This window comes from Anomaloglossus baeobatrachus, chromosome 4 (assembly GCF_048569485.1).
Source record: "Anomaloglossus baeobatrachus isolate aAnoBae1 chromosome 4, aAnoBae1.hap1, whole genome shotgun sequence".
Classification (NCBI taxonomy): Eukaryota; Metazoa; Chordata; class Amphibia; order Anura; family Aromobatidae; genus Anomaloglossus; species Anomaloglossus baeobatrachus.
This window is the reverse complement of record NC_134356.1, coordinates 282,025,635-282,041,847: the sequence shown is the minus strand read 5'-3', so window position 1 is coordinate 282,041,847 and position 16,213 is coordinate 282,025,635. Positions and strand designations below refer to the sequence as shown.

At 45.6% G+C, this 16,213-nt stretch overlaps 1 protein-coding gene across 1 annotated transcript in view; it reads left to right on the top strand.

Moving 5' to 3' along the window:
• Positions 1-16,213, top strand: part of PTPRR (protein tyrosine phosphatase receptor type R) — a 300,065-nt gene that overhangs the window by 244,077 nt on the left and 39,775 nt on the right. The window contains exons 9-10 of the mRNA XM_075342474.1: positions 2,364-2,501; positions 12,340-12,450. Coding sequence (XP_075198589.1) covers positions 2,364-2,501; positions 12,340-12,450 — 249 coding nt within the window. The remainder of the gene's footprint in view (positions 1-2,363; positions 2,502-12,339; positions 12,451-16,213) is intronic.

Here is a 16,213-nt window from a genome sequence, read left to right as displayed (position 1 = left end):
ATACTCTGTGAGGAGCTGTAATGGCCATCATACCAAAAGTGGAATGCTATGTGGTCCATCATAGTGTGTGTGGGGGTTGTGGGATCCAACATCATATTGTGGTTGGGGGTTTATAGGGTCCATTATGCTGCATGTGAGTGCTGTGGGGTCCATCACACTGTGTGGTGGGCTGTGGAGTTCATCATACTGTGTATTCGGAGGCATCGGGGTGCATCATATTGTGTTTAGGGTGATCATACTATGGGGGTGCCATCATATTGTGTGGGGAGTTGTGAGGGACAAAATACTTTTTTGGTAAGTGTGGGGGACCATGATACTGTGTGTAGGGAGATGTGGGGAATATTACTATGTTTATAGGAGCTGTGGAGACATCACTCTGTGTTTAAGAGCATTATACTGTTTGGGGGGCTGTGTGGCTATAATACTGCGTGGGGGGAGATGCTGAGCAAGGTACAAGAGCAGTATTTTTTAACACTTTTTTGTAAACCTTGTAAAAAGCAGTAAATTATATGGCTTTGGTGAGCTACTACCGGTAAGTATAAATCTTACAATAAGCCCTATCGTAACATGTATTAGCAGTAGGAGCTAGTCATCATAATTAATTCTGCTCAACATTAAGTGATAAAAATTATTTATAAAATAATAAAATTATAATCAGAATTTTAATTTGGCCTGCTAGTTCAGCTCTTCACAATAGTCTTGGCCTCTCATGTGGCCTCTTGGGAAAATGAGTTGCCCACTCCTGCATTATAAAGTCTTTCAGATTCTAAGATCAGTATTATATTATACAAGCAGTTGTACTAAATGCTGAATATGATTGGCCATTGCTTAGACAGAGATTTTATAAGTTGTAGGTTTCACAGGTTTTTTTCCCTACACCTTGAGAAACAAGAATATGCTTCTAGACAAGTATATAGGCTCCTGAGAGGAACAAACATTTTCCCGGCCAAACTGAAAGAGGCTGATTAGTGAATAAGGCCCATTTTTTAATACCTTACTGCAAAGTCCCTAATCTATGTCCCCTATATATTATCCAGATCACAGCGTATCTCTGAATCTGGAGACCTCAGCAACTCCTAATGGCAAAATTACATTTGTTCCGTGGGTGCAATGCCACAAAAAATGCAGTAACAAGTGATCAAAATATCATTTCTATTCCAAAATGGTACAATAAAAACATTGTCTCCTGCAACACTATTCAAAGGAGTATCAGCCATGACACCTTAATATAAACTGAGCAATATTTTTCTATGAAGCATTTTCTTTTTTAAAGGAAACCTGCCACCAGATTTGGCAATTATAAGCTGCGGCCATCACCACTGAACTCTTATATACAGCATTCTAGAATGCTGTATATAAGAGCTCAGACCGTACTGTATAATGTAAAAAAACACCTTTTATTCTACTCACCTGAGGGGTGTTCCTGTCTGACGGGTGTCGCTGCTCTCCAGTCCGGTGCCTCCTCTCTGCTGTGATCTCCGTCCTCCTTCTATCCAGCCCAGTGTGGATAATGTGTCTACGTCCTCCACACAAGCCGATATTGGGGTCCTGTACAGGCGCACTCTGATCTGCCCTGCTGAGGGCAGATCAAAGTACTGTAATGTGCAGGCGTGAGGAAAGGTTAGACCGCCCGCACATGTGCACTACAGTCCTTTAATCTGCCGTGAGCAGGGCAGATCAAAGTGTGCCTGTGCAGGACCTCAATGCCAGCTTGTGTGGGTGACATAGGACGCGTCATGCACACAGGCCTCAGACAAAGGAAAACAGTGATCACCACAGAGAGGAGGCGCTGGACTGGAGAGAGGAGGCGCCAGATTGGAGAGCAGCGACACCCATCAGAGCGGACCGCCTCTTAGGTAGTATTAGAAAGGTGTTTTTCACGTTCTATAGATGGCCTGGGCTCTTATATACAGTATTCTGAAGGGCTCACTGGCGGTGGCCGTAGCTTATAGTCACCAAATCTGGTGACAGGTTCCCTTTAATAATGATTAGCATAAAATCTTCCATCGCTCCTATAACCTATAATAAAGGTGAGAGCCACACACAGACGCTTAGTGATGGCTTCAGTATCATCATTTGTAATATCTCCATGCAGACTTCTCCCATCTATTTTGATAATCTTACAATAAATGAATCAATGAAAAGTACCGTATTACAATTCAGGAATGCACTCAATAAGAAAGACATGGGGTAAAAATGAAGTGAAGCTTTCATACCAGATCATTCTATCTGCAGGACAGATATATGCAAATTGATTACAACTTATCTACGCCATACTGCATGTCCATGAATGATGGCTCGATGTGTATTTACAATATAAACATGAAATAATTACATTTACTAATTAATCTTATCTATGATAGGGTTACAGTGGTAAAGAGAGGAAGTTCATTGCTACTCAAGGACCAATGATTAACACAGTCAATGACTTCTGGCAGATGGTTTGGCAAGAAGATGTCCCTGTTATTGTTATGATCACCAAGCTCAAGGAGAAAAATGAGGTATCAATGAATAATGATCTAGAAATCAAAAACCAGCCCTGTATGTTAAAGAGTATCTAGTCTTATAAGTAAATGACAAGCGAATAAATGTTGTACTATATCTTATTGGAGATTAATATCTTTTTCTCTATCACTCACTTCTTCTCCCCACTCTATTTTCTGCATGGGTCATTTAATTAAGAACTTGTGAAACCAATCTTCAGATCCGTGAGGAATAAAAAAACAGCCGCTGCCTGTAGAAGTCAATGGAGATTGGGGGATTGAGAAACTGGAGGGAGACATAAGTAGAAGAAACATAAAAACTGCTAAATAAGTTGAGATACAAGTTATTGAATCGCCACAAATAGTGTTATTCCTCACACTCATGACAGCTTTTTCTGAAAAGTCACTTGAAAGTGCAGATATATTTTAGGAATTGTACTTGTAAAGGAAACAAAGATCACTCATTACATGACATATTGGATTCGGCAGACCATTGATCATTGTTTAATACTGTATATGTGCTATTTAATAATGATTTGGCATACACTGATTCTTAGATCTGTCTTCATGGAGTCCCTCTAGTTCCATAGTTTGGAGTTGTAGGCACTCTGTGTACTGCTGTATGCCACCTTGTAAGCACCATATTACAGAAATATTCTCCTAGTATTATGGAACTGTAATTCTTCAATGTTCATAAAGTAACTTGCCTAAGCTTTTAACTCCTTTGTTCTGCCTAACTGAATTAAATATATTCCATCCAATGAGTTTTGGCTTTTGTAACAAAATCATACAGTGTGTGGGGCACTGTGAGGCATATACCATGTGTGGGGGCTGTGGGGTCATAATACATCTGTATGCGGCAGCCATCCTACTTTATGTCAGCTCATTCAGTGTTGTCTTCCACTGGAATATAGTGTATTTCTCATGTAATATACAGTGTTTTATTATTGTTAGTACTATTTTTTTTTTTTTTACACCTTAGTTTAAACTATCTGGTGAATTCACGTGTAATAATGTCATTGGTGTAAAGCACAATGGTTCCTTGTAGCTTTTAGGCCCAAGGAAGACAACACAAAGAGGACAGTGTCAGAGCAAGACTCAGATCACAATACTACTGAACCCGTCCAATCCAGATTCTTTACTTTTAGCATTATCTATTACTTGATGATTTGCAATATGCACATTACTATATTATTGTTTAATATAATCTAGTAATTTAATCTATATTATAGAAATCTCAGATAGGATATATGTCAGGGCCAGGCGGTCGGGCAGACCCAGGAGGTGGATCCACTGGGCCGAACTCTAAGATGGTGGTAAGGAGTCCGGTAGCTGCAGCAGTATGGGCAGTAGAACAGTCCGTGCAAGTGAAGGTACCGAAGAAGTCCCTGGGACCACGGAGTCACGGATGGTAGTCCGGGTGACGTAGCTCAGGTTCGGAAGCCGAGATGATGTCAGGCGGGGTCCGGAACCTTTTGGAGCGAGATGACGGGTCACTGCAGGGATCCGAGATGGTACGGACTGTCAGATGGCAGACGGACAGCGTGCGGGGTTCGGGATTCAGCAGGCCCGGCTGGCGAGGCAGGATCAGCTCTAGAAGAGAGATACGTGAGTATGGCAAGATGACACAAGGAGACCTGACTCCTAGCTTGGAAAACACGAAGATCAGGCCCCGCCCCCTTGGACACTAACCCCCTTTATACCCTGTACCTGTTCAACCTCATTTCCTGTTAATGGACGCTGGCCCTTTAAGAAAGGGTCAGTGACCGCGCGCGCGCCCTAATGCGCATGCGCGCCGCCCGGGTGCCAGAAGCCAGGGAAGGAGGCTGAGAGGAGGACGCAGGGGAGCCGGCCAGATCCTGGGAAGCCGTCGGGCGCCGGAATCGGGCGCCAGGGGGCCTGGGAAGGACGGGCACCGGAGGCTGGAGAGCGGGGAGCGTGGCAGGTGAGCCGGGGAGCGGGGGTGAGGACCCGGGGAGCGTGACAGTACCCCCCCCCCACGCCCCCCTCCCCGCAACCGGGACATGAAGGCACGGATCAGAGGAGTGCCCACATTCTCCCTGGGCTCCCAGGACCTATCCTCAGGACCATACCCTTCCCAGTCCACCAGGAAGAACTGTCGACCACGTACGGTCTTCATGGCCACGATATCCCTTACCGCATAGATGTCGTCATCGGCTATAGGAGGAGGAGCCGAACTGGCAGCAGCGGAGAAGGGACCAAGGACAACCGGCTTGAGCAGGGAGACGTGGAAGGAGTTGGGTATCCTCATCGTGGCCGGGAGCTGGAGCTTGTAGGAGACCTCATTGATTTTGCTGAGGACTTTTAAACGGCCCGATGTAGCGAGGACCCAGCTTGTAGGATGGTATCTTCAACCGGATGTACTGGGAAGCAAGCCAGACTAGATCTCCAGGAGAGAAACACGGAGGGTCCAGACGCCTCTTGTCAGCGTGTTTCTTCATCCGCTGGGAAGCGCGTCCAAGGGACGCCTTGACAGAGTCCCAAATGGTAGCGAAGTCACGGGCTACAGTATCAGCCGCAGGGACATCCGAAGAAGGGGATACAGGCAATGGGACGGAGGGCTGAAGTCCGTAAACGACATGGAAGGGAGATTCGGAGGACGACTCACTGATGTGGTGGTTATGTGAGAATTCAGCCCAAGGCAGAAGCGTGGACCAGTCGTCGTGATGGGCGTTGACATAGTGACGTAAGAAGGAGGTCAAGATTTGATTGACCCTCTCCACTTGGCCATTAGACTGAGGATGGTAAGCAGAAGAAAAGTCCAGAGTCACTCCCAGATGTGTGCAGAGCGCCCTCCAGAAGCGGGAGGTGAACTGAGTTCCTCTGTCGGACACGATGTGGGATGGAAAGCCATGCAAGCGGAAGATGTGATGTATATAGGCTTCCGCGAGTTCCTGAGCAGAGGGCAGTCCAGCCATAGGGACGAAGTGAGCCATTTTGGAGAACCGGTCCACCACGACCCATATTGTGTACAGAAAGGACCTGGCTCGACCACTAATATCACTAGGTGCTCTGGAGAAAAAATAGTAGTAAAATAGCAAATATACTCCGGCACACTAAAAGAATTATATGAGAGATATCCAAAATGGTGCTCAAAAATACATCTTTATTTTTAGATTTTGTCCGACGTTTCAACCCGAAGGTTTTCTTCAAGGACTATGTCAAATCAGAGTAAACATATTTCTGAGTAGGTTTTCAGAGGAGCACCCGATGTATCAGGTAAATACGAAGATTCTTAAATCAGAATAGCGCTGTTGAATACAGGGTGTTAGATCCTCAAAGAGGTGGAATATTATAAAGAGGAGGGCCGAGTCCGTCTTATGTGCGTGGATAGGTGGGCCAAAGATCTAAATTATTGTCGTGTTCGTCAAGAGGGACCTGAGTAAGTCCGTATTGGATATTACATAAAGAGGGTCCCAAATGGCGTGGATCATTCATAAGATAGTATGGTTACCGTTAATGTTCAAGGGAAATGCCCAGGAGTCATAAAGTGGCTCAAGACGCTATTAGTATCAGAACGTCACAAAATATATGTCTGAAATCAATTCAGAAAATTCTAACAGGGATCATGTTCATAAGGGGATGTAACCTCCCTAACTGGCAGGCTGTGTGATTAATATGAGCAGTGAGCTGGCCAAAGGCTCTAGATAATGAAGTTACCACAGGTGGAGCGTCCGGACGTTCTGATACTAATGTATCTGTAGTTCTGATACTAATAGCGTCTTGAGCCACTTTATGACTCCTGGGCATTTCCCTTGAACATTAACGGTAACCATACTATCTTATGAATGATCCACGCCATTTGGGACCCTCTTTATGTAATATCCAATACGGACTTACTCAGGTCCCTCTTGACGAACACGACAATAATTTAGATCTTTGGCCCACCTATCCACGCACATAAGACGGACTCGGCCCTCCTCTTTATAATATTCCACCTCTTTGAGGATCTAACACCCTGTATTCAACAGCGCTATTCTGATTTAAGAATCTTCGTATTTACCTGATACATCGGGTGCTCCTCTGAAAACCTACTCAGAAATATGTTTACTCTGATTTGACATAGTCCTTGAAGAAAACCTTCGGGTTGAAACGTCGGACAAAATCTAAAAATAAAGATGTATTTTTGAGCACCATTTTGGATATCTCTCATATAATTCTTTTAGTGTGCCGGAGTATATTTGCTATTTCACCACGACCCATATGACCGTGTGTCCGGAGGACAATGGCAAGTCAGTAATAAAATCCATTGCTATGTGTTGCCACGGAACTGAGGGTATCGGCAGAGGCAGAAGACGGCCATAGGGCAGGTGTTTGGGCGTCTTGTTCCTGGCACAAGAGGAGCAGGCAGAGACAAAAGCAGCGACGTCCGTGCGAAGGGATGGCCACCAGTAATGGCGTACAATCGCACCCCATGTTCTCTTCTGGCCTGCATGGCCGGCTGTTTTTGAGGCATGGCCCCAGTGTAACACTTTTTGTCTGTCAGTCTCAGAGACATAGGTCTTTCCGGGCGGTATCTGGGCCAGGGTGACAGGGGCCACCGGAATGATCTTGCTAGGAGAGGTGATAGGTTGGGTAGTCTCTTCCTCCTGCTCCATGGGCATGAAAGACCTAGACAAGGCATCAGCGCGTACATTTTTGTCCGCGGGTCGGAAATGGAGCTGGAAGTCAAACCTGGCAAAGAATAAGGACCACCTGGCTTGCCGTGGGTTCAGTCGCTGAGCGGACCGCAAGTATTCCAGGTTCTTGTGGTCCGTGTAGATAATCACGGGGTACACTGCTCCTTCCAGGAGGTAGCGCCACTCCTCCAGAGCCAGTTTGACTGCCAATAGTTCTCGGTCACCGATGGTGTAGTTGCGTTCAGGCGCTGAGAAGCTCTTGGAGAAGAAACCGCAAGTCACCATCTTCCCGGAGGAGGACTTCTGCATGAGCACTGCTCCGGCTCCCGAGGAGGAGGCATCCACCTCCAAGGTGAACTGGCGGTTTAACTCCGGACGGTGGAGTACAGGAGCGGAGGCAAATGCTCGCTTCAGTGAGCAAAACGCGGCGTCGGCCGCAGGTGACCAGTCCTTTGGATTAGCCTCCTTTTTGGTCAAAGCAGAGAGAGGAGTAGTCAGGGCAGAGAAGTGAGGGATAAACTGGCGGTAGTAGTTGGCGAATCCCAGGAACCGTTGGATTGCCTTCAGTCCAGAAGGGGGAGGCCAGTTGAGTATGGAGGAGACCTTCTTTGGATCCATTTGCAGTCCAGTACCCGAGATGATGTATCCCAGGAAAGGAAGAGAGGACTGCTCAAAGACACACTTCTCATATTTGGCGTAGAGACGGTTCTCTCTCAGTCTTTGTAGAACCAGCTGTACGTTCTCTCTGTGGGTCTGGAGGTCCGGAGAGTAGATAAGGATGTCATCCAGATAAACTACTACACAGATGTAGAGGAGGTCCCGGAATATGTCGTTCACCAATTCTTGGAAGACTGCTGGTGCGTTACACAAGCCGAAGGGCATCACGCAGTATTCATAGTGCCCATCGCGAGTATTAAACGCGGTCTTCCATTCGTCCCCAGAGCGGATACGAACTAGGTTGTAGGCACCCCGCAGATCCAGCTTGGTGAACACACGGGCTCCTCTGAGCCGGTCGAACAATTCGGGGATGAGCGGCAGAGGGTACTTGTTTTTGACGGTGATCTGATTCAGACCCCGGTAGTCGATGCATGGGCGTAGGTCACCCTCTTTCTTCTTAACGAAGAAGAAGCCTGCTCCCGCAGGAGAGGAGGATCTCCGGATGAATCCCTTTGCCAGGCTCTCTGTGATGTAGGTAGACATGGCCCTGGTTTCGGCGGGAGACAACGGATATATCCGTCCTCGAGGTGGTGTTGCTCCTGGGAGCAGGTCGATGGCACAATCGTAGGGACGGTGTGGCGGAAGTACCTCAGACTCCTTCTTGTCAAAAACGTCTGCGAAGGACCAATAGGCCGAGGGCAGTTCCGGTAGGTTCTCTGGAACCGGAGGTCGTCGGATGGGTTGTATGGACTTCAGACACTTCTCATGACAAGCAGGACCCCATCGGGTGATTTCGCCAGTACCCCAGCTGACCGATGGTTCGTGAGTCCGCAACCAGGGAAGTCCCAGCAGGATTTGATGGGACATGTGTGGAAGGACGTAGAGAGCGATGTTCTCGGTGTGCAGGGCACCGATACGCAGTTCGACCGGTCTGGTGACCCAGGAGATGGTATCAGAGAGGGGTCTCCCATCCACAGAGGCAATCACTAGGGGCTTCTCGAGTAGAGTAACAGGCAGCTGGTACTTGTCCACAGTGGCCTGCTGGATGAAATTGCCTGCTGCTCCAGAATCGAGATATGCCTCAGCCGTGAAGCGCGTCTCTCCCGTTGACACTTGCACAGTCCACATAACCGGGTCTGAGAGAGTCCCAGCACCTAGGGTGGCCTCTCCTACCAACCCTAGGCTTTGGAGTTTCCCGGCCTTTCCGGACAGGAGCGTAGGAGGTGTGTGTCTTCTCCGCAGTAAAAGCAGAGGCCCTTGGCGAGCCGCTCTGCTCGACGTTGTTCAGACTGTCGTACTCGGTCGATCTGCATGGGCTCGTGGACGGGAATCCCAGCTGTTGATGACTGAGAGACGGAGGGCTTCTGTGGGGGAGAAGAATGCCGTACCGGACGCCTCTCACGAGACAGCTCTTTGGAGCGCTCCTGAAAACGAAGGTCCACTCGAGTTGCTAGGGCAATCAGAGCATCTAGGGTGGAGGGCACGTCACGACCCGCCAACTCATCTTTGATGCGACTCGAGAGTCCTTCCCAGAAGGCGGCTGTTAGGGCCTCATTATTCCACCCGAGTTCTGAAGCCAAGGTGCGGAAACGGATGGCGTATTGGCCCACCGTCAGTGTTCCTTGACATAAGCGGAGAAGGGATGAAGCAGACGCAGAGGCGCATCCCGGCTCGTCAAAGGTGCTGCGAAAGGCCTGCAGGAACTCTTGAAGATCCTTGGTCATGGGGTCCTCCTTCTCCCACAAGGGATTCATCCATGCCAGTGCCTCGCCCTCTAGGTGAGACATGATGAAGGCGACCTTGGCTTGGTCGGAGGCAAACAAGTGTGGTAGCTGCGTGAAATGAAGGGAACATTGGTTTATGAAGCCCCTGCAGGTCTTGGGATCTCCGGCATAACGAGGTGGTGAAGCCAAACGGAGTTGGGAAGCATTCGAAGAGGCTGCCACGGGTGCGGGAGTCGTGGATTGACTAGTGGAGGCCCGGAACGGTGAAGGCGTAACTGCCGCTTGTAACGTGTACAGGCGGGTGTCCACGGAAGTCATAAAGTTCAGCATGCGGGTCTGGACTTCACGCTGGCGTTGGAGTTCCTCTTGCAAGGCCGCTAGTGCTGCAGCGGGATCCATGGCCTGATCTTACTGTCAGGGCCAGGCGGTCGGGCAGACCCAGGAGGTGGATCCACTGGGCCGAACTCTAAGATGGTGGTAAGGAGTCCGGTAGCTGCAGCAGTATGGGCAGTAGAACAGTCCGTGCAAGTGAAGGTACCGAAGAAGTCCCTGGGACCACGGAGTCACGGATGGTAGTCCGGGTGACGTAGCTCAGGTTCGGAAGCCGAGATGATGTCAGGCGGGGTCCGGAACCTTTTGGAGCGAGATGACGGGTCACTGCAGGGATCCGAGATGGTACGGACTGTCAGATGGCAGACGGACAGCGTGCGGGGTTCGGGATTCAGCAGGCCCGGCTGGCGAGGCAGGATCAGCTCTAGAAGAGAGATACGTGAGTATGGCAAGACGACACAAGGAGACCTGACTCCTAGCTTGGAAAACACGAAGATCAGGCCCCGCCCCCTTGGACACTAACCCCCTTTATACCCTGTACCTGTTCAACCTCATTTCCTGTTAATGGACGCTGGCCCTTTAAGAAAGGGTCAGTGACCGCGCGCGCGCCCTAATGCGCATGCGCGCCGCCCGGGTGCCAGAAGCCAGGGAAGGAGGCTGAGAGGAGGACGCAGGGGAGCCGGCCAGATCCTGGGAAGCCGTCGGGCGCCGGAATCGGGCGCCAGGGGGCCTGGGAAGGACGGGCACCGGAGGCTGGAGAGCGGGGAGCGTGGCAGGTGAGCCGGGGAGCGGGGGTGAGGACCCGGGGAGCGTGACAATATAGTAGTAAACCAAGCTTCAAGTCTGATTTCCGCAATAACTATAGTTAGCAATCTATTATGCTTTAGGACATTGAGTGATAGTAATGTAATCAAGACCTACATGAAAAACTGTATGACTACAATGCATATCACCACTGCAGCCAATCACTGAGCTCAGAGACTCTGCCCATGTAGACAGCACGAGCCGCTGGGCTCAGTGATTGACTGCAGTGATGATGTGTGCTGTAGTGTTTGGTATTTGTTAGTTCATTTTATGTTCAGCATGCACCTGTTCACACTTGTTTATTAGGAAGCGCCATCGCTTTTCTTATATTGTGCGCTGCAGTCGTGACATCACAGCTGCACTGTGTAAACAATATCTGTAGCAGCGGCAGAGAGGTAGTGCTGGACCTTGGGAGGGTAACAGTGAATAAGCAAGCGCTGGCAAATTGGGTAAAAAACACAATTCTTGAGGATTAATGGGAGTTAATGAATTCACATATTTCAACATTGCAGATGTGGCTGCGAAGAAGCAAAGAAAGCAATGATATCTAGCAATGTGAACATATCATCGGAAACATATCTCTGATTTCCTCTACTTATTATGAGCCAGAGCTTTAGTATTCTGTTGACATTGGCTTCTCTGTGAGGGTCTACTTCTACGTAATATGCATATTTTACCTAGTAAAGTCTGATTTAATCAAAGCCATGTACAGATGGTTTAGTGGACTGGTCCGGGCACAACTATATTTTTAGACCTTTGTTTTCCCATGTTTATAATTTCCCTCAGATTCATAGGGAGGAGTAGGGGCCTCGGATCAGATAATGTGACAATGTGAACATTTCCACAATGGGTGGCCGCTGAACTTTTAAATGTTTTTCTTTCCCCTAATCATCTTATAAGGGAGCTTGTCACAATATTTCAGACAGTGATTTAGCTGAGCCCATGCATGTTACCAGCTCCAGGAACATAGTTCATCTTGTAGAAATGCTGAACAGGTTAGTTGGATAATCCAGGTTCATAGACGTAGACACGTTTACTGTCATGTTTCTTTGTGTGTAGACTGTGTGTTAATCATTGTGTGTTATACAACCCTTTTTTCAGGATAAATACTTGTAATTGCATTGTTTGTCCCATACATCAAAATGTTTATGTCCAAGGAACATTTAAAAACTGTAGTAAGTGATAAGGTCTGTATGTATGATTATTCTTATAGCACTCAATACACAATGGATGTATTTCTATTCTACACTGCAGATCTTTTTTTATATATATATACATATATATATATATATATATATATATATATATATATATATATATATATATATATATATATATATAGTAAATGTAGTAGATTAGTCTTATTGATTTCTGTGGACAAGGTATAGTCGTACTCGTATTGGTCTGAAGTGAGTAGCGTGTATGGAAGGAAATATATAAAATAGAATATCTTGTACATGGATGTAGTAGTAATACATATGACAACAGCAAACTGATCTGGGAAAAGCCAGAATGTTATAAAAGTGCAGAACATACACAATGATTGATTTTCCAGCTGTCCTTATCGCTGTTCTTTATCTCCTTTACTATCCTTTTAGTATATGTAAATGCTTTAGAAAAGTGTAAAAATAATTACCATCATGAACAATGCCGGTTCATTAACTTTGTATTTATGTAAGTGACAATGTTTTTTTTCCGCAGAAATGTGTCCTCTACTGGCCAGAGAAGAGAGGAATATATGGAAATGTTGAGGTGCTCGTCAATAGTGTCAATGACCATGACTACTATACGGTTCGGAGTCTCACATTAAAGGTAACACTTTCTCTGCTAAAAGGGATCGCAATTGGCCTTTGTTTGAACGTAGAATCATTGTTAATGATAAATTCTTTCATTGTGAAGGTTTCTTGAATTGCACTTGGCTTTAAGGAAACTTTGGTCAATGTAAGGTTCATTGGGAGTCACCGTATTACCCGCATACATGTCCGGTGTTGGGAAAACCAAGATCACACATGTTGAATTGTATCATACCAATTATTTTTCTCCTGGGACATAGGTGGCATCAGAGATGTATGGCAGTGGCTCACCATAATAAAGATGCTAGTGTGTATAGTGGGGAGATGCGGGAGGTAGCACTCAGCTGAACAAAGTTCCATATGTATTTTAAGCGTCTTGGCAAATTCAAACAACTTGCTATCTGATTTGAACAAATTACCATGGTAACGTCTATCGTCTTTTTACATATTGCTGAAAATTTGCTTCAGCCACAAAAAGCTCCACATGACCTCAGGTGCATCTTTCACATCACATGGTCTAGTGTAGCCAATCAGGTGGGGCTATCAATCCCTGTGTAAAAGCCAATGCAGGGAATGCAACAACAATTTTAGGGTGATTTAGAATAGTGAGAGCATGTCTCAGCCCATAGCTTAGCAATAGTGATGTAAAGAGAAATCCCTAAAACATTTCACATATACTCCAGACAGTAACGTCTTGAACGACTGCAGCAGTGAAAAACATGTGCAGTAGTCTGTGAATAAGGCATCTTCACATGTGCGTATAAAACACATACTTGAAAAAAATAAGTATCAGCAGTGAGAAAGGGAATAATACATAACTTTTATTAGAATTATTAGAAAAATTGCGTAGTGCTGCAATTTATAAATTAATTTTTTGTGCAAAAAAATGAAACAATACTTATGTCCAAGAGGACCAACAAAGATAGCGTTGGAGCCCCCCCGGTGGTGTCCGTCAATGATAGACCATAATCACCAGATGGACATTGAGGGGCTTCGACGCCAAATCAGTGTCCAAGATTCATAGACACTGTGAATTGATGACTACTATGAGCCGGATAAATGGGGCAACAACCTATAATCCTATTAGTCAGGTTAGGGTCATGGGAGGATATATTCCAGTGGGAACCAAGCCCCCCAATAGGACTCACCAATGTAATATACAGTATGGGGTTACTAAATCCCCCAAAAAACAAGCTTTTCATACATGTAAACACCAATTACCAACCATAACCTAACAGAAATCTAACAAAAATCCATCCAAGATCACAGTGGTGTTTCTTGGATTTAATTCAGAGTATAATCACGGCAGTAAACATATAGGTATAATTATTGCCTCTTGCTTATAATGACCGGCTCATTTATACATCATGCAATTATAAATAGAGAAATGGAATGGTCTCACCCAGTTGTAGGTGCAGGTCAGTAGTTAGAAGGGGGTCATCAGGATAGATGAATCGGGTGGCTGTCCATGGCCGGGCAGGAGCTCTCTCCCTGGCAGGAACTAGCTGAACCCTCAAGCCCCATTAGCTCCAGCCCTTACAAGGACCGTCCCAAACTGACCCTGATTAAATTAGCCCTAAAGATTCATCACCATGGAACCTCCCGACGCGTTTCCTCCGCCAGGATTCATCAGGGGAGATACTGTAGGTGAAGGGCTCAAGATGCAGGTATAGCGACCCCAACATACAAGTGGTCAGACTCTAGGGTCTTGAATTGCACTTGGCTTTAAGGAAACTTTGGTCAATGTAAGGTTCATTGGGAGTCACCGTATTACCCGCATACATGTCCGGTGTTGGGAAAACCAAGATCACACATGTTGAATTGTATCATACCAATTATTTTTCTCCTGGGACATAGGTGGCATCAGAGATGTATGGCAGTGGCTCACCATAATAAAGATGCTAGTGTGTATAGTGGGGAGATGCGGGAGGTAGCACTCAGCTGAACAAAGTTCCATATGTATTTTAAGCGTCTTGGCAAATTCAAACAACTTGCTATCTGATTTGAACAAATTACCATGGTAACGTCTATCGTCTTTTTACATATTGCTGAAAATTTGCTTCAGCCACAAAAAGCTCCACATGACCTCAGGTGCATCTTTCACATCACATGGTCTAGTGTAGCCAATCAGGTGGGGCTATCAATCCCTGTGTAAAAGCCAATGCAGGGAATGCAACAACAATTTTAGGGTGATTTAGAATAGTGAGAGCATGTCTCAGCCCATAGCTTAGCAATAGTGATGTAAAGAGAAATCCCTAAAACATTTCACATATACTCCAGACAGTAACGTCTTGAACGACTGCAGCAGTGAAAAACATGTGCAGTAGTCTGTGAATAAGGCATCTTCACATGTGCGTATAAAACACATACTTGAAAAACTAGTACTGGTGTCATCAGTATTTTCAATCGGTGTGCCATCAATTAAACATTTGTGTGTCTTCCGTATGACAGCAGTGGTTTTCCCATATGGCTAAAGAAATAAAGATATTAGCTTCTCCAATACTTTGAATATTAAACACGTACAGCACATAGACAGCACACTGATGCCATCCATGTGCTGACACTTGAAAATCATAATAAGTGATATTGGGTACGTGTGATATCCATGAAAAAAAATGGTTGTCACATATACCAAAAACACATACATGTGAAAGGGAACTTATAACAGCAGTAGTGCCAGACTTACTGTGATTGAGCATTGATATAGTGTAGTTGCCTAGCTGGCATTTGTTTTTCTGCATTTTAATTACAATTCACTTTTTTTTCTTCATTCTTAATGCTCTAAAAAGCAGCAGCCAGCCAGCACAATTTTTTTTATAGAAAACAAATCTGAAATCAGTATCAGTCAGAGACTAGGTGCTTGGTCTCTACAATTGACTGTACAGAGTTTTTACAATACTTGTGCAAACTTGTTTTTGTGAAAGAGGGAATAATTGATTTTAACCATACAAAGGAAAATTCCTCAAAATCCAGACATTTAACAATTTTCTACCTCACAAATCTTGTGTGTCACAAATAGTTTTTTTTTACACATCTGTGTTAGTCAAATTTTAAATTTACACACCAAACCAATAGAGCGACCTGTTGCAGTTGCTATTTTATTGGATGTCTACCTACCTACCATTTCTTATTACATCATTTTTTAATAGAAAATAATATATATATGTACATCGTATTTTTAGACTATAAGATGCATCGGACCATAGAGCACACATAGGATTTAGAGGTAGAAAATGGGATACAAAAATTCTGAAGCAAAATATTTGGTCATGACACACTCTGTTAGGGAGAATTTTCTGCTGTTACATTATGCGGGATAATATCCCCTAATTCTGTACAAATGTCCCCCATCTTGGGTCCCTTCCAGGTATATATATCCCCCATCCTGGTATAGATTATCGCCATATTGGGCACATCCTGGTATACATGTCCCTAATACTGGTATATATGATCCCCATAATAGGTCCATCCTGGTATATATGTCCCCCATCCTGTGCCATCTTGATATATATTTCCCACATCCTGGTATATATGTATCTCATCCTGGGCACATCTGTCATGCATAGTGGAGGATAAGTCCATTTACACAACGTGACAGTTGCGCTCAGACCTATGATTGTCTTGTGCACTACAAAAACACCACAACCAAAAGGAGGAACATCAGGGACACTATAACATCGGTGGGCACTGGTACAAGGGAGTGGGAAGATGGGACATTTCCTGCAGTCACCTGCATCTGTATCCTGCACTCTCAGCCAGTCCATATACAGGTTATGCACCTG